This window comes from Eurypyga helias, unplaced genomic scaffold, assembly GCF_000690775.1.
Source record: "Eurypyga helias isolate BGI_N326 unplaced genomic scaffold, ASM69077v1 scaffold13813, whole genome shotgun sequence".
NCBI classification, from domain to species: domain Eukaryota; kingdom Metazoa; phylum Chordata; class Aves; order Eurypygiformes; family Eurypygidae; genus Eurypyga; species Eurypyga helias.
The window spans coordinates 36,378-61,423 of NW_010239295.1; the positions used below are offsets into that span (position 1 = coordinate 36,378).

Genomic DNA, 25,046 nt, shown 5'->3' on the forward strand with positions numbered 1-25,046 from the left:
GGCAGAAGCCCCCCCCTCGATCTGCTGGCCACACTTCTGATGCAGCCCAGGATACGGTTGGCTTTCTTTTACATTCCCTCCAAGGGACTTTCCATCTGCAGTGGAAGTCAACAAGTATGATTATAGGGTGGAAATTTTAAAGGCAGAAAGAAAAAAAAGAAGCAGGCATCTGCACTGGTAAGAGTTTCTGGTCAGCAAGAAAAGCAGAGGAGGTACTGGGATATAGCAGGACATGATCTCCTTCCCGACCCAAACCACCACAAGCAAGTAGCAGGGCTCAGACAGTCAGCAGCCTCACAAATTCAGCAGTGATACAAAACCCAGGAAAAGGCGTTATGTCACTGAAAGGCTGCTGTGATGCTTGGACTCTCCACTCCGGTTGCAACATCCCAGAATCAATTGCAAAGTTAAACCCTGCCATAAATCTGTGAGATTACCCTGCACTGGATGAACCAGGTCACTAAATCATTAGAGGGGGTCACTTTTTTTTCTTTTCTTTCTAATTAGCGGATAATGTGCTAATCTAAATGATTCAATTAGAGAAAGTCAAAGCAGACAAGGCAATTGTGATTAAACACGGAATTGGAGCAATCGATTGTACTCTATTAGCTAAAAGATTGGAAAGAGGAGTATTAGCAAAATGGAAGTTAATTAGACGGCTGGGAATTTTCCTGTTGTGCTGCCAGAGAAAAATTGTTGAGAAGTGTAAATGTGTAAAGAGCATGACCCAAACACAGCGTTAGCCATGCCTGATGATGGTGACGAAGTACAGCACCACTGAGCGTGCAATTTATTATCTAAAGGTGCATACAAAACTGGATTCTTGCAATCTCGGTTCCTTTAGCTGTTAAACCAGAACTGGGAAGAAGGGAAGAGGGGAGTGAAATTTTCTCTTCATGCGGTCTAGATATGTTTCCTTTCAGCATTTCCGCTTCGGGAGAAGTGCGTTCAGGCACACAACCAGTAGCACCGTAACGCTAGCCAAAAGAAAAAAAAGATTAAAACCGAATCAGGGGACATGAGCAAGGGGAGGATCCAGCCCCAGGCTGGACAGGAGTACCACAAGGGAGAAGCAAATGCCAGCTGGTGCTAATTTTTGTGGGAGGTGGGTGTTTAACTCCCTTCTTACTCCTCCCTTTCTCCCTTCTTCCCTTCTGGTCAGTAAATGTGCGTGTAGCAACAAAGGCTTTGTCTTTGTCAAGCATGAGTCAAAGGACCACCCTTAAAAACGGGCTCACCCACCTCTGCACTCGTGCAAGCCTGTTCTCCAAGGAGCTGGGGACAGGCATCCCTCTCCTGATCTCCAGAGCTCCCTGGAGGTGGAGAAACGGAGCGCAATGTGGTACCTTAGCACCCTCCCATGCATCCTCTCTAATACAGCCAAACACAGACTAGAGAGAGGGATCTGGACTTGGCTTCCCACAGACAGCCCAAGAAACAGCTGTTCCCAGAAGGGCTCCCTGCCCAGTGTATGTATTATAGGGCCTCTCTTGCACCTAAGCCACCTCCTTCTTCCATAGGATGCCCCATAAGGGCCATATGGTGCCTATCAGGGTGGGTCACAGGGCAAAAGCTGCCTAAGTCTGGGCTGAACCTGCAGTGTCCGTTGGCCCACGGGGCTCTGAGGAGCAGGCAAAGGGAGATTTAGCACCACGCAGATGGGCTTGTGTCTTAAAAAGGATTTGAGACAAGACTTAGAGAGCAAGTAGGTGAAAGCAGAGAGAGAACACTCAAGTCTGTTGCTTAACCGGGCTGGAGGAAGAGTTTTCTGTGATTCCATGATGGAATCTTCTATGATTCTGTGATTCTATTTGAGAGGAGAGCGAGCTAGTTTTACAGCCAAGGTTTTCATTGCACTTTGGCAGCTTCTGGCAAAAAGGCGGATGATGTTCAAACTGCATTAGTTGGTGCTGCGGTTGATGAATTGTCTATGACCTGCTTGAAAATTCTGCCTGCTTTTTAAAGCACAAAGGGTTGGACCAAGATTAGTACATCAGTCTGTTAGTACTGCGGACTTGACTGTTCTCCCTGACACTGGGATAACTCTTGTAGTCAGCAGAGGCAGACCAGTATAAAATGGGCACAGGTGAAATCATAATTGAATGATGGAGCAAAGCATTAACTGTGCACTTTCACAGCGGTCTTTTGTTTTCAATTACGAGATGTTTAACTAGAATCATTAAGACTTTTCGTTGTTTAACCTGTGTATTGACACGTATCAAGTGCATTGGCCGATACCTTGTTCCATACAAACTTTTTATGCTTTGTGTGCTCCAAAGGCAACTTGCCAGTCACATTTAGCTTCTCGGTTTTCATTTATATCCATTGAGTCTGTGCCACTGAAAATGGATTGGCACCATTGCTTGGGTACAGACCTAAGCATTTAAAATATTGGTGGTGTAGGGGCGATTTCTTCCTGAAGTGGTTGCCAAGTACCACAGTTTGTGCAATAAGAAAGGAGCAGCCATCAACCCCATGGAATGGCAGTTGGAATTCATATGCATCTTGTCCTGACACAGGGAGTCCTTGCACTCGCTTTGTAGCGGTTCTCCTCTGTTGGCTTCACCGCGGCCACGTTGTGGAGGGACACATGTGAGAGAGGTGGGTTCCCCTGAGCTTGCACAAGTTTACAAAGGGTTACCCAGCAAGCCATGGCTGCCTGAAGACAGGTTGCCAGACCTTGTTGTATAGTTTTTAATATCCTCTTTATTAACTCTTCAGATTATGCTCTTTTTTGAATGTATACAATTCAACTTCTATTTCTGGCTCTGCAAATTAGGCAGACTTTCTGTTCTTCAGTCAGTCAGCATCACAGGCCATTCTGAAAGTCACCCAGGTAAAGATAAGAAACCTTTCCACTGACTGATGTTGCTGATGGTTGGTTTGCCTATCTTCCCTTTTATTTCTGGTTATGCAAGTTATGCAGACTTTCAGTCAGTCGGCATCACGGGCCATTCTGAAAGTCACCCAAGTAAAGATAAGAAACCTTTCCACTGACTGATGTTGCTGATGGTTGGTTTGCCTATCTTCCCTTTTCCTCTGGTGTTGTAGGCCTCCGAAGTCTCTCGAAACAGAGGAGTTACTCTGTTGGCCAGACCAGGCAATAGTCTCGTAACAGCTATTCGAAACCAGCACCATCATGAGACATTACCTCTGGGTAAGCCAAATTTCTCTTTTCTTTTCAAAGCAGGGCTCACAAAGATGGTTTTTTAGAACTTCTCATCAATCACATGCTCTGCTTCATGTTGCCCTGTGGCTCACTCGCTAGTGCAGTCAGTGTGCCCCTGCACAGTCATGGTGATGTGACCAGGCCCCCTCAGTGGTAAATACAGCCTCTGGTTTGGGGTTTTTTCCTTTTCCCTTTCCAGCTTACAATGACAAGATTGTTGCATTTCTACGCCAACCCAACATTTTTGAGATGCTGCAGGAGCGTCAGCCCAGCTTGGCCAGAAACCATGCACTCAGGTACCGCTTTTTTCCAGACTGCTGAAACCAAATTCCAGGAAGGACTTCTTGTAGTGGGGAAAACTAAATTCTAGTAGCTGTTGTACAAAAGATTAACTTGGGCCCCATATGGAACTTTCACCTTGAAAGAGTAGGTGTGGACCACTAGAACCTGTGTAGTTACTGCAGTTATTTTCCACAGACACCCAAGAAGTAAGAACCACCAAAATAACTATGGACAAATAGTGACATATCTAGTTCCCACTCCAAGTATTACTGAGTAACAGAAACTCTGTCTTCACCTACAATTGCTACTTTGCTTTTCTTCACCTGCAGTTACCACTTTGCTTTTCAGAAGATAAGGTTAAAAGAGTGTTTTGATGGAAGTCAGTAGTAAAACCCCAGTAACTTCAGCGTAACCTGGATTTTATCTCATGGTTGGATTTACACCCATGCCATGGACATAGTCACCCTAGATTTTATACAGAAATATGAACGTTATGGAGTAGCTGGTACTCCTGTCTTTAATCTTTCTCACCTATGACTTAATGGTAGTCCTTTCCAAAGTAATTAAATTATATCTTTCTTTTTCTTATGCCCATTCCTTTCCTATTAGGTTTAAAAAAAACCCCAACCCCAGAACCAAAAACCAGTACAATTTAAACTCATTCTAATTCCAAAGGTTAATTTAATTGTTTTGGCCAGGAACCTTATCTGGGATTAGTCAGTCTCAGCAATGCCAGTGTGCAACAGCTAACAGTGTGACCAAGGATTTGGTTTGTACCGCGCAGTGAAAAGTGTGTGTGGCTGAGGAACTGGTAAAGGAGGGAAGGAAGGGCAAGGGAAAGGCCTTCAAGTTCCTGCAGTGCAGTTTCTGCTGATAGCCTTCCCGACTCATCACTTACCTGGGAGGCCCAGAGTTCCTTAAGTGTAAGGATTAGATTTCCTTCCTGGAGGAATTAATTCAAATAAAATGAGGGAGACAGAATGAAAAATGCTCCCAGTATTAAGATGTACATTTCTGTAGCTCAGAATTTTTATCTTCACCATCAAATTATTCCAGTCTTTTTTTTTTTCTCAGCTGTAATTTGAATTCTCATTTCTCAGAGAACAGATGATGCTTTTATCTCCTTTGAGCTAAGAACAGAATGGACTAGTGATAGGGACTATCACTGGCTTAGCCAGTGCGTAATGGGATTTGTAACAGGATATTGAGCCCTTTGCCTCCGGATCATTGCTTTGATTACAGCTTAGGTCAGGAGTGATCCCAAGCTCCCACTTCATGCTCGTACAGCAGGTCCTAAGCAAACTCCTAGAGGCAAATGTCCATCTTATACAGGGCTTGATTCTGCAATACATGGCAGCCCCACACAGCCAGGTCCTAAAGCACATCCCTGGCTTCAGGTAGAATCCTTTGACTTGATACTAGAACATAAATATTCTTGGGCACCCCTGTGCTTTAGAAACACACCCACAGACTGAGGTGCAGATCTGCATCTTCCACGGTCCGAATCTGCCAACAGGATCTAGCCTATGTTCCGCACTCCTTATTAGCATTCATTTAGACAACAAAATATATGATTTTACATGTGTACTGTGTAACCTCTGTGTGATCCATTAATACCACATGTATGTTAGTGTTATTTCCCAGACAGAACTGATGGAGGTAAAGGAAGTGGTATTATGTGAAATTCTGTTAACAAAAGGTGGTATATTAGTTGTAGCCTTAAAAAAAAAGAAATCTGTCAGTGACCTTAGCTGTAGTGCTACACATGAGCTTGGGGGACTAAGAATCATTCTGTTTTCTAAAATATGGTATAAAATATCTTTCTTTTAGATCAGGAAACTGAGTGATATAAATAGATTCTTTTTTGCAAGTTTGTTAGTGAGATTAGAAAATGAACCTGGCAGTTTGCCATTTTTGTAAGGAGAGAAACAGGAACTGGCCAGATACCAAGCAATAATAGCTCTGTGTGTTGTTCTGCCTTGGTAATGGTGTGTTTTCTTTTTTTTTTACTTTCTTTCTTCTCAGTAATATTATTTACGTTTCAGGGAGAAGATCCATTACATTCGGACAGAGGGTACACATGGGCTTGAAAAGTTGTCCTGTGATGCAGATTTAGTAATTCTGCTGAGGTAATCGATTTGATCAATAGCATTACTCAGGGTACCAGAGAAACTGGATGGCTATTTCTCAGCATAATTGACAAGATTTTGTTAAATCTTCCAGGTCATTTGTAACTAGAATAGGATTCATTGTTACTGATAGTCACCCAAAATAATTCAGCCAGAGTATATCTGGCAGCGCTTACTTCCTGGAAGGCAGCCTGCATCAGTGGAGTAAACTCCATCCCCAGCCAGCTCAGTCAATATAGCTGTTATTATCAAGTACCAGATAAAAAAGAATCACGTCAGAATGTTTCCTTTTAATGGAAAAATATCTTGTCTGCTTTTTTTTTTTTTTTTTTTAAGAAGAGGGGGAGAATCTTGTTTTCCTCAGTACAAGCAAATAATGTAACTGAAATGGCTGGTTTTGTGAAATGGCTAGTTTCTCTCACGCTCAGGGCTGTGTCACCGGAATGAAACCTCGATGTACAGCACAGCGGGCGTTGTTTGGGTGCTGTAGATATGGCTTTGATTTTTACTAGGGCCAGGAAGCTTGGTCTGTAGGTCCTAGCTACTTTTGCTTAGCACAGATAAGGACTTATTGTGTTGTTTTGGTCCTGCATGGGAAATGTTGCAGTAGCCAGGTGGTTTTGGTGTGCTGCATAGCACTGCCTAACGCAAGAAGTTTATGACTTGTTCCCATCAACTTAATGCAAATGGTCAAAGAGCTGAGCTGTATGAAAATGTACGACCCAAGAAAAACAGTCTGGGAGACAGATGTGTGTATCTTTGCTTCTTGCTTCTAACATGTTGAAGTTGTCCCTGCTTACTACACAGCCTCAGATATTTACTCTAGCAGTAGATTGAGGCACTGTGTTACCATGAAATGTCCAATAAAATTCATTTTGTTCTTCTTCATACTGGTGAGCATGCCTGACTTGGGAAAGCTGTGGAGTTTATGAATCCATGAGTCCAGAGCTGTACCCAAACTTATGACCACAGCAGACTTGCATATTTACATTCCTTCGCGTGATGAGTGTGAACTAATCCTTATCACTTTTTCCGGGCAGCCTTTTTGAAGAGGATATTATGTCTTACATACCACTGCAGGCTGCCTTCCATCCCGGTTACAGTTTCTCTCCTCGCTGCTCACCTTGTTCATCACCCCAAAATTCTCCAGGTAAGGGGACGGGGGAAATAGAGAAAACTTGCATGTGTGGTATTTCTCCTGATAAATACAAAGGGGCAGATTCAGAGCCAACACCAGTTTTCAGCCTGCTAATTCCAGCGCCCACTCCGAGTTGGATCCCGGCTGCTGTTTTGCTGGCTCAGTTGCCATTGTTGTAATGTTGAAATGGTAAGAGTAGATGAAGCACAGCGATCGGAAATTGCCCGTGTGGAAGAAGGTTTTATATAGCTGGAAAGGGTTAGATGAAGTGAATGGCGCACTCCAAACATAACTCGCTGACATGGAAGCACATTCCTGTTATGTGACAGGAGCAAAGAGCAGCTTCCAAACCAAAGGTGTGTTACAGTACTTCCAGTACTCCTGTGAAGTTCAGTCTCCTCTGCTCAATGTTCCAAAGATTTCTCTTCTTCCCAAGACTCACCTATTTTAAGACCTGAGAGGGTCATCTTGATCATCTAGTCTGACCTCCCGTGTTGAGCCCATTAACAGGTTGGGCGGGAAATGTATTTTCCAGAAAGACATGCTGACTGAGAAGGTTATTTCCAGCTGTGGTATGCCTCTGTAGTTACTGTTTATGCTATAGAAATTTGAGGAGCTAATATCTCCCTTTTGCCAAGATATACAACCCCTACAGAAGCCTCACGGCATGGCTGTGTCCAGTGGCCATTTTTAGAGTATCGACAGAAACGTGATCTGAGGAAATCCATTTTTGGCTGAGCTTTGTAGACATTCATTTAAATTAACTGGTTTCAAACACAGTTAATGGACAAGAGACACTGAAATCTCAGAGGTGGCTGAGGAAAATTGGAAGGTTTTTTGATGTGAAGAAGTTAAATGCTGACGCCTTTTCCATAGGAAAACAGCGTTTTGTCAGAATAACCTGTTTTCATGAATGAGTTTTAACACCATTGTTAATACTGTTGCTCTCCTCTGCATCAGGACAGGTCATAAACATGTCTTCTGCAAGACAAAAATATAAGTATTTGCTGAGAACGTGACTTAGGAGAATGTTAAAAGAACTGCACTGGTCTTTACCTGTTCTTGTGAAAACACAAGAAGGGCAAATACTCATTACCATCAATATACTGTCTGCTGGCTAATTTCTGGTTACACAGCCCATGAGAACACCCATCCTCTTACCTCCTGGGGGAGAAGAAGTCCAACAGAAGTCAAGGAGTGTGGCAAGGGATTCTCTTTGCGCTGCATGTGAATATGCCTTTCTGTTTAGCCAGCTGAGACAATTAGCAGTGTCCTCCCCTCCTTGCAACCACAATACTTTGTGCTCCCGCTGAATACGTATTTTTTTGTTTTGTATTTTTTGGTGGGGGTTTTTTGCCTTCCTATGGAAAATTTTCTGCCAGATTTTTCATAAATAGGCTGGGGTTTATTGTCTTCTATAATGAGATAGAGAAATGGGATTTCATGGTTCCGTTCTTTGACCCTTAATGGCATGGCGCTTGTTTATACAAAAGCATTAATCATCTACTTTGAGAATGCAGACTTCAAAACAAAGCAGGTCCCAATTTGCTAAAAATCTGCTGTATGTGTGAATCATAATGGGAAAACACAGCATTTCTTGCTGACAAACATCCTTCTTGATGCCACAAAGGGGTTTTGTGTTGATAGCTGGAAGTGTTTAATACACAGTCAGATTAAGGCAGGGAAACCCGATTCCCAGCTTGGCGAGGGTGCTAGGCTCCAGTGAGAAGCATTGCTTTGAGCTCCAGAGGTTTAATCCTGCCAAGTAAGGAGATCTCCTATGCAACGCAGAGGAGAGTGATCTCTTAAAAGTGAAAAAGGGAAAGAAAACCTAAACACCAGTGACCGTGAGTGGGAGTTATGCATGTCAGTTGTTTGCATGCGTTAATGGTCCTTGAATTTCCATTCATCTCAATCATAATTAAAGGCTAAGGCAACAGAAAGGCACACACAAGGCAAACGTAGTAATTCTTGTAGTGAAGATGATACAGCCAATTGGAGTCATTGCAATCACTGAATTATAGGAATTTACAGCCTTATTAATGCCAGGTAGAACAAAAATAATGCTGCATACCTCTAAAAAGTTTCTAACGCGTTTGTTATCCAGTTCTGTCTGGAAACATCCCCTGCACGATTTGGAAAAACTTAAAGGCCCTTACAGTTTAGGATGCTGTTCATTTTCCCGCCAGGCCTGCAGCGAGCAAGTGCGAGAGCACCTTCTCCATACAGGAGGGACTTCGAAGCCAAGCTGCGCAATTTCTATCGAAAACTTGAAGCCAAAGGGTATGGGCAAGGTCCAGGTAAAATTAAGTGAGTATTATGACAAGTCGCTCAAATCGTCTAACATGGTGTGGCTTTGGGTTTTATCATTATCCATGAACGAAGACACTGACAGGGAGTGGGAAACCCACCAGAGATTGCATTTTGTCCATGAACCATCAGATTTGCAAGATTTTAGTATAATCGAGTAAAAGAGTAACCTTCAAGAGGCTTTTGTTTGGAAGTTTTATTTCATACAATTCACATCCTGTTACACTCCCATTCCCTGTCTGTTTAATAAGGAGGTTGGTATTCCTACCTATAATTTGCTAGTAAGAAAATCATTCAGGCAAAGGTCCACCCGAGATTATTAACAGCTACGTCACTGTAACGATGGAGTGATTCTAAATCCTCTGGATCTACATATCAGTATAATTCCAGAGCAGAGTATGACCCTACAGGATCATGCCTGTATGTGCAGGTTTAACTTTGAGTAGTTCTTTGTGTTGGTAGCCCTCCTGGATTTGAGCTAGGGAGATTTTTGCCTCTCTCCATGTATTTTGGGGATCTCAGTCACTTGGTTGTGGAGTTTGCTTTACAGGCATCTAGTGAGTTGGCTTTTGAGTCTGTACCCACTTGGGCTCGATCTAGTTATCCAGCCTGGCCAAAGGACTGTGTGTTTCTAAGGTATTTCCTGGGCATCTGGTTGAATTTATGCATCAGACGGGCTTCCTACCAAATCACATCTGTTATGGAAAAAAAGAAGTATGAAGCCAAGCAATTTATTCCAGGGAAACATCATCATCAAAATATTCTGACAGAGCTGGGGAGTCCCAGCAGTTGGTTATTCGTTTTGGTGTCCTGCTAAGTGGGTCCAAGGCAGACACGAAATACAGTTTACAAGGTCTGTCTTAAAGTGCCCATGAACGTAGGTACCAGCAGGACTTCTTGCACAGATGCTGTTTAAATGCACCGTTCATTCAGCTGTTTTAGAGGTTGGCCAGGGAGTGAGAGGTGTGTTGAATAAACAGGGGCAGATACTCCCTTTGCTTACCCTGCTACAGAAGCAGTAATTCCATGGATATTCACTGGATTAAACCCAGGAATATTTTGGGGTCAGTCGCAGAAAGCTGTGACCTCACGTACACAGGAAACTCATAGCCCCCTCTGCCATACAACTGTGTACATAGGGGGTGTTACAGAGAGTCTCAAGTAGAGCCACACTTTGAACCTCATCACAGCATTGGGAAGAAATTCACCTTAGAAAAGCCTAATGAAACAACTCACTCAAAACCCACAGTGGTCAAGCAGCATGTGCACCAGTCGATGCAACTTCATTAACTTATCTGAGAATTAATGTCTCTCTTGACCATTTGTTGTTTACCTTCAGCCTCGTGGGCTCATACAAGGCTCAATCATTAGATCTCTGTTTCTGCCTCCCTTTGCAGGTTAATTATACGACGTGACCACTTGCTGGAAGGCACCTTCAACCAGGTAATGGCATATTCCCGCAAGGAGCTCCAGCGGAACAAACTCTACGTCACGTTTGTTGGCGAGGAAGGGTAGGGCACCACTCGATGCTATCAGTTTTGAAGTAGCCGTGGTGTTGCAAAACACCGTCAGGGCTGACTAAGGCTGAGCCTGTGTTGTTATGTAATGTTTCTTTGGTTTTGTTTTACCTCTCAGCGATTCATCTTAATCAGCTCAAACATTCCTTAAAAATAACAAGAGCGATAATGCTTCGTTTTCCGTCGCACCTTCCGTCTCGATGTCTCAAAGTGACAATTTAAGTGCTTAAATCTAATGTCATCTTCCTGCCATGGGTATTTTGACTGGCTGGAAGGCAAAATTGAACCAGAGCCCCATGTTTACACACTGAATCAGTCTCAGGCCTATAATTAGAGACCAGACCTTCATCCCTTTTGTTACACTAACTCTTCAAGATGGCTCTGGGCTTGCTTCAAAACTTTTTGCTTTGCATGCCATCTAATGACCATTTGTTATCCATATGTGGACTTCTTGTTTCTGGCTGAAGTAAGACAAGTGAATGCTCTTCAGTCCTTACAGTTTAATTCACCCCGTTGGAAGTTGAAAGTAATAGAAGTCTCTTGACAAGACCTTTTCTCAGGAGATTTTCTGCCAGCCTTACAAATGTATGAGCCATTCTTGTATGATTAAAGCCAGCCGCTGAGCTTTTGTTTCCAAATCTAAACAAAACCTTTCAAAGCCACCCTGGCTCACCTCAAGAGCTAAATTGTAATTGAGGCTTAATCCACGTGCTTTTACAATAGAAACACCATTGTGTGTTTTCCACTGTTCCATATTAAAAAAGGCTTGAAATCGTATTTCAATAGCTTTGTAGATAAAGTTTTGGGATTTTTTTTTTTTTTAAAAAAATAACCAAACGACACATGGTTAGGATTTCAGTCCCCGAGGTACCAGAACAGTATAAGGCTTTGGGGCAGCTCTCGGCACGGCAAACAACTGCTGACACCATCGGGTGTGAGGTGGCATGTCAAGCAAAGAGCTTCTGCAAAAGTGAGTTCATCTGGGATGTGTTAGGTTCAGTGAACAACAGAAGTCACCAATCTCAGCGAATCACTTGGTGATCTCAGTATCAGGGGTTTTCTTGACTCTTATCTTTTTATACTCCGTGGATTCAGTGTTATTTAACAGAGGTTGTCTTTCACAGCTGGTTTTGCCTCTGGCTTGCAAGTAAAGCATAAACATGCAGCATACCTCAGTTTGTGTTTTTGGAATAGTGTTCTAGTACGCTAACACTGGCCAAAGTCATGTTATTTTCCCCACATCTCTAATAATTTTTACTGCGTGTGGTATAGTATCCTCGGGAGAAATTAGAAGCCAATTTGATTTGCAAATTCGTTCATTCTTCACTGATTCATTTACATCTGAAGATACATTCCCCCAGGGATTCTGCTGTTTAATGCTAATACAGGTCCTGCTGGAGGGACTCCAAGATAACCAATTCCCTACTGAAAAGAAGAGCTGATGCTCTATGGCCATGTGATGCTGTGTGGGCACAGCTTCCCACGTGTCTCAAAGCTAAAATGACATTGAAAATGAATTATGAAGGCTTTATGATGAGTTTATGTGTCGCCCAGAAATGCAATACCTAGTCTCTGGAGATTTTTTAATATAGACAGGTGGTGTTTGTTTTATTCCAGCCATCACCGGGCTTACCCTGGTGTTCTCAGATCCGTTGAACCAGATCTGCTACACCATTAGCACTAGTGGTTCATTGTGGGCTTATTGCCTTCCCCTCTTGCTGTTGTGGCTTTAGTTTCACCCTGTGATCCTAGAGCTAAAACTGCTTGAAGAGAAAAGTCCAGATGTAAAGCGGAGGAGGATGGGCCAGCATGCCCTTCGTCGTCTTTCTAGTAGCACACATCAGTCATTCAGCTTCTTGTGGTTATGCTTCCGTAACTTCAGACATGATACAGCACCTTCTGATCCAGCTGCAGTTTCCCACTTACTTCCCATGTAAGTAGAAGGAATAGTGCCCACCTCAGAAAATGTTTTGGCACATGTGATATATGGCTACAAATGATTTGTTCATGTTGCTACATGTAGATTTATTTTAGATTGAAAAACCTACCTACCATTGTTAGAAAACGATCTGGTTTTAATAAATCCGTCACAGTTGGGTTTAATGCATTCATGAAGCTTTTTTGGTTGGGTTTGGGTTTTTTTCAAGTTGAAATAATTGGAAACAGCTTGATTTAAAAGTTGAGTTTAAGAAAAAAAGTGAGTCTCTACAGAGCAGAGTCATGCAACAGCAAAGCACAGTTTAAGGTGTACCAGATGTATTTGAAACTATCGGAAAAGTAGGAGAGCTCGGATGGAACAACTGAGGAATCACCACTCTGTCTTAAGGAACACAGCTCTGTTGGGACTTGGTCTTCTTCAGCCTTGCCCTTCAGGTTATACCTATAGCTAAGAAAGCTTCCTTGGGGCTAGATCGCACCTTGGGTTACGCCGCAGTGTAGAAGAGCAATTTCTACTTCAGTCTGGGCTGTGAACCCAGGTGTTCACCAACAGTTCAAACCTACTCCCTAAAAAGCTAGCGCTCTGCTAGCCAGCCAGCTCGGGCAGGGCTGAGCTTTGTACCTCCGTCTCACTAAGCCTCTAAAAGAAACTACCTAAGGGATGTGTCCGAGTTATGATTCCTCCCGCATCAGCCTGGATGCTGGTGAAGTTTCAGCATCGTGACTTTTTTTAGAGCTCAGAATCAAGTTTGAGAGGGGAAATGCACCGCATTAGAAACACTTGATTGCGCAGGAGTAGGTGTGAGGCAGCAGCCAGTGGGGGCAAAACCCAGGAAATTTACTCAAACGGGACTAAGCCTCATTTTATCTTTTTTACCTTTTCCTTTCCAGGTTGGACTACAGTGGCCCCTCCCGAGAATTCTTCTTCCTTCTGTCTCAGGAGCTCTTCAATCCCTATTATGGGCTGTTTGAGTATTCAGCCAACGACACTTACACTGTACAGATCAGCCCCATGTCTGCCTTTGTTGAAAACCACCTGGAATGGTAAGGACACTTTGTGCAGAACGGAATAATCCTTTTAGAGCAATACAGAGATGGAAATGCCAAACACAAGAGCTGACGGTTTAGACCGGACTACATACAGATAATCTGCTGGGAAGAAGTGGGAAGTAGGTTGGGAGAAGGAAGAGGGGGAGTAAGTGTAAATACAACAGCAGGCTCTGAAAAAGTTGTGATGAAGTGCTACTGTTAAAATGTCCCACTCGCATTACATGGAACTTCATGTTTGTGTTCTTCTGTGGGAATGTGAAGTGGACAGGGAGAAGAGCTCTGCTTATTCCAGGCCTCTCCTCCGTGGTCCCTTCCTAAGAACCGCTAGTGTGGTGTTTCCATTCATCAAGCAGCTTCGTGCTTGGAAGCTACACAGTGTTCTCCTAGAGCCACGTTGCTGCTCGAAACCTGCTGCAGGCCTTAAAAAAGGCCCAGTTAAGGTGGTTTCCTTTCCCTCCCCTCAGAATCCCTGCCTGTGTGTGGAAAGGCCAGCAGCGCAAGCAGGTATTTCACCTTAGCAAGTATGTGGCCAAATGGACAAATAGCTGACTTTGTTTCTTTGTCAGAAATTCTGAATGCGTATTGTGATCTCCTCGTTTTTCTATCTGCCTTCAGATCTGTCCTTCTCCGGCAGCTGTTTTCCTTCGGATAGTTTCAGATGTGGTTTAGAGAAGCCTGGGCTGCCAGCCCTGGGCATCGTTTGATCCCTTGTGGTGGGATTTCATTGTGTCAAAGAAACACTGCCACATGGGTTTGTTCCTGTGAGGTTTTCCTCCGTCTAACCAATCTCACTGGCTCCTCTCACAGACCCTTTCTTAAAATGGGAGGCAGTTCAGGCCCCTTTTAAATTGCAAATAGCACATGCCCTTCTAATCTGCTAAACGGGTCCTCCTTTGCTTTGGCTTACAGTGGGCAGGAGATCAAGAACGACTAAATGGTTGTACCATCACCTCTACTGAGGTTGCAGTGACAAAAAAGGGATGTTGTTGGGCCCTAGCATGGTTCTCTGTTGGGCCCTAGAATAAGTCTCTGACTTATTCTTTTTGCTTCATCCCTTCCAGCAGTGGAGCATCATGCCAACAGTGATCCTTGCATGAGGCTGTTTCTCTGCTGACATTAGTGGGAAGAGCTTGTCTGCCTCCCACTGCCATCCTTAGACGTTAGGCAGTGGCTTCCTAGTTTTCAAGAAGAAATTCAGTCTGTCCTTTGTGCAGCTTAACAGGCAGCGTGGGTAAACCTTTGATTTGGGAGGCTGTATTTGTGAAGATGCATTTTGGGTTCAGGACACAGGGCTACTTGGGCAGGTGCAAACCCGAGATCATTCTGCTCACGCCATGAGCAGACTGGACTCGGGTTTCTTTCTCCAGAAATGGTGTTGTGATGTCATCTCAGCAGTGTTTGAAATAGGCCCTGACTCTCATCTGTTGTAAATCCTGTCGTTGCACAGGGTTCAGCTGCAGGTTTCTTAAGTGATAGCTTCTGCAAAAAGTATATACTTTGTGTGATCCCCTCATTTTACTCTTTTCATTGAGGTTTCAGCATGGAAGAGGCAGATTTTAGTGCTATCCTGGGCGTACAGAACGGCAGAAAGACACCCAGTGTGATTTTCTGTAGCAGTTAGCATTCAGCTCAGAAATCAGTAGCAGTTAGACACTTGGGATAATAATATTTCTCCAGCTACACGTAACTACATAGGCTTCTTGTATAAAGGATGTTATTTGGGCTTTGGGCATTTTTGGTGTTCTTTTTGAAGGAAAATTAAGTCCCTTGACCCACAGAAGGAAATAAATGCTATGAACAAAGAGGTTTGTACATAAAATAGTGTAAATAGGGCACGATTGCAGAACCCAAGGGAAAGGTTAGCAATCCACTAAGTGCTTGGAAATACTTCGTGAACCTGTTATGGAAATAACTGGCTGAGACCAGCAGTTTATAATTAGCCCGGTAGGTGTTGTGATTGGTTTGTAGATATCTGGACATTCTAAATGTTTTTATGCTGTCTGTGCTGACTGATCTCAGCTATTCATGTGTAACCCTACAGTCCTGTAGACAGAAGTGTGTGCAGCAGCTAAGGTAGGAATTGGACCAAGCTTTTTAAAAGTCAAACAGCTTTAAATTCTACCATAAAGGCTTTGTAGGCTAACTTCTCTGAGGGCACTGTACTAACTTGCTTGTCATTATTTGTTCAAGAGGAATGGAGTTTTCTGAATTTCTCAGTCTTTCTCCAACTTTATTGTCACCAAAGTGCTGACATTTCTGTCTCTCAGATTTACTTGCGCATATGATTCCAACAGAGCCTCCTCCCCCTGACATGCAAGACACAAAGAGTATTTTCCTGTTCCTAGATCTGTTAAGAGACATCAGTTAACACAGATGGATGAATCAGTTTTGAGTGTCCCAGGGTCACAGATAATTAATATTCATAGTCTTTTCAAAGCTTGAAGTTTGATGTCAGTCATGAAAACCACACAGCCACAATTGGTTTAGATTTTCAGATTTCTTGAACTGCATGTCTTTTGGTGCTGTGGGGGCTTATCATTTATGTGGAATCTACCCTTGATAAGTTTTTCTCTGTAGTAATTCTGCAAGACCTACCCAGGCACAGCTACATTAAGAAGCAGGGCTAGCTAAAAAATTCCCTCCAAATTATTTTACATTTTCTCTTCCTTAAGAGAATAGTGGTGAATTTGAGATAAATACAACAAAACACAGAGAGGTGAAGTTTTGTTCACACTGGCAGAATTGAGAAATACACTGCTGTTTTTCTTCTAGCCTGAAAGTTAACAGTTCTGCCCCTGTTAATGGCTTATTTCATGCCTTGCTCTTTGTACAAACATCATTGAGTCCAAAATGAGCACATCAAAGCACAGAGTAGTCGTCAAGTGTAAAAACAGACATAATAACTGGAAAATATTTCTCAGTTGTGGAGAAACTGAGATTTAACACCTTTCCTGCAAGCTTCCATTGAATAAGACTTTTTCCTTCAGTTAACGTATGTGCCCGCTGAACACAAAATACAAGATATCACAACTTTTCACATTTTCAAACCTTAAAAAATTATTTTAGAACCCCCTGTATCTGAAAGGACACAGTTATATCTCTCTAGACCTGAGAGGTTTGATGACACACGTATTTATCTGCATGCTACAGGAGGTACCTGAAGCTCATAGTCAGAAGAGCTGCTTTTACTCCATGCCAGTAACGAACCATTCTGTCTGATCTAGGGAACGTGTCTAGCTCTTTGCTTGGGTATTTGAAAACATCTTCTAAAATACTTCTTTTTACACTCCCACTGAAGGGTAGTTTGCCCTTCTCCAAAGAATATGGTTTAGCCCAGAAAGAATATTCTTGCCTTTGCTCTTGGTCAGGTATTTTGGGCAACTGAAACAGGGTGAGTCACTGAAGAATCCTTCTCAGGTTTTGCTCAGTGTGCTGGGAGACAGAGTAGTGGGAAATGCTAAATGTTTCTATCACAACCTCACGCGAAGTCAGAGGTGTATTATTCAGTAGAGCTCCGTAATGCTGAGTCCTTACATAATAATAAATGTACATCATAATAAATGGCTCCCAATAGCTTGCCACAGTAGCCTCTCACTTTTCTCCTTGCTAGCATTCCTGTGAAAGGTTTAAACTGAGTTTCAGTTCCCTTCAGCACTGAAGCACTGGGGGCCAGGATGCCCAATGTTAGAGGGTATACAAAGCTACTTTTCCACTCAGGTGAAAAAGGTTCTGTCTCCCATTTGTACGACTGAGGCTTGATTGTGTATGACTGAGGTCTGGGGAGACCTTATAGCACCTTCCAGTGCCTGAAGGGGCTACAAGGAAGCTGGGGGGGACTTTTTACAAGGGCCTGTAGTGACAGGACAAGGGGTAACGGGTTTAAATTGAAAGTGGGGAGGTTTAGATTAGATATCAGGAAGAAGTTCTTCCCAGAGAGGGTGGTGAAGCACTGGCACAGGTTGCCCAGAGAAGCTGTGGATGCCCCATCCCTGGAAGTGTCCAAGGCCAGGCTGGATGAGGCTTGGAGCAACCTGGTCTAGTGGAAGGTGTCCCTGCCCATGGCAGGGGGGTTGGAACTAGATGGGCTTTAAGGTCCCTTCCAACCCAAACCATTCTATGATTCATTCTATGATTGAATACTGTTCTCCTTTTCACCAAATACAAGTAAATAATAAAAGGTTGGATGGGTAAATCAACCCTGAGAGAAATGTGTTTCCTCCACACTCTCAAATCCTTGTGTGGGTCACTGGTTACTCTCCCTGTCTTCTCCAGGGTGCGTTTTCAAGAGATCTAGAAAATTGCTGCTGTCTTTTCATGGCATCTCATTCACTCTATATTGTAACAAACTGATTTGTCTAATCATGATACACTGTGGTTTTCCTCAGGTCTGTATTGTGTCCATCATTACCCATAGTATTTCCCTACTCACCTCTTGCTAAGCAAAATGGTAAACCGGATGTTTGTTCCTGTGATTATTTCTGTATCATTTTCACCAAACCTGGGTGTATTATCTCTGTGCTGTTTCATTGTTCATGTGGCTTCCAATTTCAGATGTTTATGATTTGGCTGTCATTGTAACATCGCGTAAGAAGTTCTACTTAAAGTAATTCTTGATGTTTTCTCAAGAATTTTTCCCTCTCTGCTGTGAGTACTTAATCTGACAGTGACAGCAAAAGTACCGTTGCCTTTTCAGGTCACACAACACTGTTTACAGTCTGCTGCGAGGGGGAAATCCAGCCTCTCTTTTTCACATCCCCAGAGTTCCCCTTCACAGAAGTCCTGCCCCCAGGAATAATTCAGTGAGATACGGCACTGTACTCACGGTCAGTCCAGTGGTCATCTGCATCAGACTTCTTGTCCCCAGATCTTGGGTCTGCCTGGTCTTTTATCTGACTTGCCCCAGCAATCCTTTTCACTTCATTTTGAATTTTTAGCCCATTGCATGTTTGTAAATGTGGAAAACCACAGCCAGAAATGTGAAAAGGCGGCCAGTCTCTGCCGAGCAGACCAGATGGCCTAGACAGATAAAATCATTCGCAGGCATTCGTTTGGAGATCTGAGGGATGCTAACTTGAAACATCTTTTCCGTGTTTTCACAGCAAGCTAATGACAGCATGTTTCTTTTAGCAGTTAGGCATTTGCGGACCTTGCTGTGACACTTCTGCAGCCGGAGAGCAGTACCCCAGTGTCACGGGTGCCCTAGAGCTATTTACAGCTTGCTAATTGTACTTAGCGTTCTGTATCCATCTCAGAAACGTCCTGTTGGGTTTTGTTTGCTTAAAATGAAATTTCATACATTTATTTAACAGAACCTTATTAGAAAGTTGGAGATATGTAAATGTTTGTTGGGTAGAATTTTACTGGAGACCACAAAGGTGATGATACAGTCAGACCCAGTGGCCCAGGTCCCCAGGAGCTGTAGACTGATTCCTATCTGCAGCATCCTAATGAACTCCATGAACTTAATTAATTAACATGAACTTAACACTCATTTAGAACGGCTTTGGAACAGGAGATTCTTCATTTGGGTCCCCTAGTTAACCTTTCTTTCTGCCCTCAAGTACCCCGTGTATTCCAGTCCATGCTGCTGAGCGGAACCGGACAGAGAGCTCGTGTGTACTTCTCCATTGTGCTCTGCCGGCAGACACAAGCCTGTTGCACCCGCTCTCTGTGCAGACACGACCTCGCTTTCCCTGTGCTCCCAGCCAGCTGCCGTGGTTACTGCAACACTGAGCTGAGAAAGTGTATGCCATCTCCCATCGGGGCTGGTTCTTCAGGCTTGGCACCACCTCGATGGCTTGTACGTGCCCTGGCAAGCTTGGCACATGGGCAGAGCCGCCTCCCCTCGCCTGCGCAGGGCTGTGGGTACACCCTCTGCCAGACTCCGACCTTCCCTTTTATTTATTTTGTATAAGCGAGAAACCGCCTAGCCATGACTATCCATCTCAGGCCTGCCAAAGAATGCAGGGTGTTGTTTTTCCTATTTTTAGTTTTAATAAACCCACAAAGAACCAAGAATGTTGCAACCTCAGCTGTCCTTTCTCCTCAGACAGCTCGGTTGGTTCCCTTAGCCCAATTTCCTCAGGAGCTGTGCCTTGTGCCACTGCCCTGCCTGTCCGTCAGACAGCTTCCCCATCCGTCTGAGACCTGTGTGACAGGTAAACGTCTCCCAGACACTGCTTTCCCAAAAGCTTTGTGAAACTTGTGGCTGGGTAGAGGATAGGTCTGCGGCAGAGCGCCTCAGCGAGGGCGTGCCGGTGAGCCCAGGGGTTACGGTCCTCTCCACCAGCCAGTTAGCAGGAGCGGCCAGCACCGTCCACAGGCTGCCAACCAGCTGGATCATAGAATCATAGAATCACTGGGTTGGAAAAGACCTCAGAGATCATCCAGTCCAACCGTATCTGTCCACCACTAAACCATCTCTCTCAGCACCTCATCCACCCGTCTCTTAAACACATCCAGGGATGGTGACTCCACCACCTCCCTGGGCAGCCTGTTCCAGTGTGTGATAACCCTTTCGGTGAAGAACTTCTTACTTACATCCAATCTAAACCTCATCTGCTCCTCAGTAGCTAATGTAGGTGAGGAAGGGCTGCGAGAAACTGGAGATACTCCAAAGTGTGGGAAGTGCTAGCAGAGATGTGTAGGAGGAACTGGAGTTGTTGCGGTGTGGTGATGTAGGGCCATCAGGGACGGACCCATAGGAAACAAAGCTCCATTAATTCCGCTACGCAGAGAATGACTTAATTCAATTGAAGTCTTTTTAAAGAAAGTGACAAATTGCCTCATGACCTAATGGGGGTTTTATTCCAATGCTGACCAGCTCATAGGATGGATTCAGGCACATTCCGTGGCTCCTTATAGAAGCAGTGGAGAAATGTAGTCACAGCATCTCAGCAGGAGGTCTGCAAACAGCCATTACTCCTCTGCACTGACTGCAAGCAGCTCTGGGCAATATTTGCCCCAAATTACTCATTTATCTTGAATGTTTCAGCTCTTGTGGCAGGCAACCTACACGAGGCCCAATACCTGTTTTATTAAGGGAATCAGAAACACTTAGTTTGGTTTTGGGCTCAGATGGGCCAGTGGTGTGGGTCTGTGTGTGGGGAAGGAAAGAATTTAGAAAACCAATTTTGCAACCATCTTTGAAAGGGGCCTGCTGATGCTAAATGCTGAAAAATCATCCTCCTAAAAATCAGATCAGATACAGCACCCCAGAGCAGGCATCCAGTTGGTTTGAAATATAGATGATTACCTCTCTGCCTCAGTTTCCATCTGTAGAGGTTTCCTAGTATGTAATCAACTTGAATTCCATGTGAGGCACACTAATGCTCTGAACTGCTTTGAAATTCTCAGATGAAAGGCACCACAGAAAACCAAAGCATTTAATCTAGCGTTACACTATAAATTTTAATTACTAGCAATATCTTATTTTACATAAATTATGTTTGCATGAGAGATTTTCAAGCACTATTGTAAATCTTCCGGACAAGAATGATATTAAAAAAAATATGCAGCTGAAATCATTTTATAAGACCTTTTCACGATGTGAGAAGGGTATGAGAAGGAATACCTTCTTATTGCTGCACTGTGATCTCTCTTCTGTGCTTAAGTACTTCTGTACTGAAGTAAACTTTGATTTTCCTATGAAGTTTGATGTACGACTGTATGGCATAGAGCCTGCCCCAACAGCTGGTTAATTATTTATGAAGGGTCAGGAGGAATTGGAAGATTAAAGGCAAACCAAAGTGAAGGAGAAAAAAAACATTCTCCCTAAGTGAGCTTCTACAGCAACCATTTTTTAAAAGAACTTTCTGCTTTATATTTACCTTATTCTCGTCTTTCTGTCTCTTACTGGAGGATGTTTTTCACGTTCTTTTGAGGATCTGAATGGGGATGTCGCGCGGGTTGAAAGAAGAGGTCTCTCACAGTCTCTCCTCCTTTTCACTCCTCTGAATCCCCTATTGTCTAGCACTGCTTCCATAATTAGAGTTTGGTTTGAGGGAAAGGCGGGTGTTGTGCTTTTAGCAAAGTCATCTCTTTTTTTTTTTTTTTTTTGTTCCCCTTAAGGCCTTTTAGTCTTTTGCAACATTGTGGATTAAATTTGCCCAGAGATGAGAGGTTTCACATGAAAATGTCCTTCGTGTGTCGACCTTGCATGTGGTAGAGGAGAAAAGGGTAACATCCACACTGTCCCCGAGCATGTGGGTCTGCGGGGAGGCATCAGGATGGGCAGTGATTGTGTGTTTGTTTGTAGTGGCAAAAAAACCCCAGGGAGTGATGAATGTCCTCATATCTCTTGTTCCAGCCACGCTGGAATGGCAGGGCTGAGCTGTTGCGGTGAAGTATTGCTCAGTCATCTTTGCCCCTCCTAATTTCTCACTGCGTTTTATTCAGACTTTGGGAAGGTAAAGAAGTCAATTCGAGCAGGTGCAGGAATTCCCAAGCTAACATTTTTTATGAGTAAACACAATTCATACGTCAAAAAGAAAGACTGCTTGAACTGTTTTCAGTAAATCACCCAAATTCATTTAGGGTGGTTTTGAGTAGAAAACGCATTTCTCTCTGTGTCGGTCTCTCCCTGGGGTATTTTGAAAGTTAAAAGCTTGATTTGTCCATTGAAAATTATTCTTCATTTCAGTATATTACCTCAGTGTCACATTAAAGTGCAGAGGAAAAAAAAGGAAGGTTAAAAAATTAAATTTATCTGATCTAGATGTATTTAAAGGGAGAAGGGAAATGTCAAGTTTGTCAGTTTGCCCCAACTTGGGACAGGAATATTTTTCAAAATCTCAATAAAATTATGGGGATTGACAAAAATCCTGACCTGTCCACCCTCGATGGAAAAATATATATTTAATATCAGGAATACAGAACCATAAACGCAGTATCTTATGTCTGATGGAAGGAAGCTTTTTACATTGTGACTTAGGACTTGCCTTCTGGAAAAGACACACTAGAAACCGGAATTATTTCATTGTATTGGAAAGATTCATAAAGGGTAAGTCAAAACTTTTCTTGGACTTCAGAACAGCAGCGCAAACGTCCCTGTGCGCTGCATTCCATGCGTTCCCAGGAGAGGGTTGGAGCTGTCGGTTTGCAGCGGCATCAGTAAAAGTTTGAGGTGTTCAGTTTTTTGCAAAAGAAGACCTAAAATACACTGTCAGACAATGAGTAGCCTGTCTGAATTTTAGCAGAGAGATTTCTGAGCTTACTCGGTTGAGGAACGTCATCCCAAGGGGCAGCCGAATTGCAGCCCGGTGCAAACTCAAGTGGACGGCTCCTGGACGGGGGGTGCTCAGTCCCTGCTCTGCGCTGCAGGCGGCAGTTAGCCCAAGGATATCTGCATCACGCTTCATCACATGGTGTAAACATTCCGGGGTGCTTACCAGTGAGGTTAATGATGAGCAGTCTCTTGTGCTTAAACAGCTGACAGGCTGGAAAGGCTGTGCCTCCTCTGACTGAGAATAAGTCAGTTATTGTGGCTTTGGTGTTCGCAGTTAGCCATTGAAGGAAAATGTGCACTCATTCGCCTTGTGCTTTTACAGCCCTCTTGTCTGGCACATGGCTAAATCTATGGATTTTCCCCTTCAGCTCGACTAGTTTGTTTCAACACATGGCAGAGCTATTGAAAGCAAACATAAATCATGCGATGTGTAAAATGTCACCAACTCACAGGTTTACAAAGTGCTTCCCCCAGCTTTTCCAAAAGGTTTGAAATCAGAATGTCTTAATAAAAATGCTCTTTCGCTGGCTTAAAAACCAAAACCAAACCCAAACAACCTGTATGCATCAGACTGAGTTGATCCATAAGGAGCTGATCATAAACTAGAGCTGATTCACAAAATTGCGTATGATTTTATAGAAGGTAAGATAGTAAAAAATGTCAAATAGACTAAATAACTGACACTGAGCTGGGACTCAGGGGACTGTGATCCCACTGCTGTCTCTACCACTTGTTTTCTAGGGAACACAAAATAAGTCATTTTACTTCTGTATGTAAGTTTCCTCATTTGTCAAATGAAATATTGGCAATGATCTCCTCTGTAAGCTGCTTTGAGATCTGCCAGTCAAAAATACAGTCTAGGAGCTGGGAGTCACAAAATGTGGGCAGCTTTAGTCTTCTTGCCCGTAGTTCATACCTCAGTCTGCATCTCCTCAGCAGCTGCTGGGCGGAATTGGGAGAGAGTTTGCCAACAGTCTCACACTGTTTTATCCAGTGTACCAGCAAGAGAAGCTAAAGCCCTCAAGCACGCTGGTTTCTGAGGAAGGCTAGTCATGTTTGTGCTGCCGTTCTTTGCCAGGGCTTCTCCCAGAGGAGGATAACTGTATGTTATGATCCATGAGGTGGATAGCTCTGCAAGCAGAGACGGCCACTCCAGCACTCGGCCACACTCCTCCTCGCCCTTTCCAAGACAACTACATTCATGGAACTTCCTTGTTAGTGGTGAAATGACACATAGCACAGATTTCTTGTTACGGAGACCATCTACTATATTAATCTCCTTATTAGCTTAAAGACAGAACTGGAAATCAGTTCTCCCTTTCCCACACCTGGAGTCTGGTGCTCAGACAACCCTCAGTGCCGGGGCTGGCGTGCCTGCCATGGCTCCACGCAGTGGTAAGTCCCAGGGACGGATCTTTTCAGTATCTGCAGAGGTAACGCTGACACAGTTCAGCCGATGTGCGAGGAGCCAGCGCAGCTACTGCGGCATGAGACGTGTTGACTTGGCCGCGGTGCTGTGCAAACGCAGCTGTAACTGCTCCCCTGCGTGCCCAAACCAAGGAGCACTCCTGAAAGGAGCTGTTCGGTGGGTCGTGTTGAAGAGAAACCGGAGGGGATGCTGTGAATTTCCCTTATTGACATTATCTTTGCTCCTCATTTTTCTGGATAAAGCAGAACAGCCTGCAGCTTTCCTGATAAAATCGTGCTCTTTTCTCTGTGACCCAATTAGTGTTTTAACCTTTGCTGGCAGGTTTTTTTGTGGTGGGTATAGTCCGGATATAACGAAAATGAAACAACATTTTGAGTGAAAAAGCAATGGAGCTATGTTAGAGACAAGGCAAAAACTTGAAGGGTTTGATTAGGTTAAATAAAGAACCAATAAGGTTTGTGTTATCTCATTATTTTTTAGTTACTGGTAAATTAAGCTTCAGGGATAGTTTGAGGTTTAGTTGCTAGTTCAGGGTACATGAACTCCACAGATTCAGAAGGACGTGGATAGTTCACGTTTCCATCATTTATAAGCAATAGCTCTTTTTCACGTGGTTACTCTTTAGTACTGAGAAACAGAAATGTTGCGTTCCATTTGCAGATAGGTCCAGAAAATGAAAGTAGGGCGAACACTTACTGGAGCGTCAGTGCTGCACTGGCCTTTTGCAGCAGAAAATGTATGTGCAATTTAGCAATGAACCGAGAGGCTGACTCACAAACAAACACCTCGTTCATCACGTGAGACGTAGGTGCCCACCAAAAGTAAAAATGTCTAAAGGAAACGGGAGAGCTGGCATCC

The 25,046-nt window shown here is 43.6% G+C and overlaps 1 protein-coding gene across 1 annotated transcript in view; it reads left to right on the forward strand.

The window, feature by feature from the left end:
* Positions 1-13,531, forward strand: part of HECW1 (HECT, C2 and WW domain containing E3 ubiquitin protein ligase 1) — a gene marked incomplete at its 5' end in the record, with an annotated part of 42,783 nt that extends 29,252 nt beyond the window's left edge. Inside the window, 7 exons of the mRNA XM_010148101.1 lie at positions 3,052-3,157; positions 3,369-3,465; positions 5,497-5,580; positions 6,621-6,730; positions 8,908-9,028; positions 10,426-10,539; positions 13,375-13,531. Coding sequence (XP_010146403.1) covers positions 3,052-3,157; positions 3,369-3,465; positions 5,497-5,580; positions 6,621-6,730; positions 8,908-9,028; positions 10,426-10,539; positions 13,375-13,531 — 789 coding nt within the window. The remainder of the gene's footprint in view (positions 1-3,051; positions 3,158-3,368; positions 3,466-5,496; positions 5,581-6,620; positions 6,731-8,907; positions 9,029-10,425; positions 10,540-13,374) is intronic.
* Positions 13,532-25,046: the final 11,515 nt, after the last annotated feature.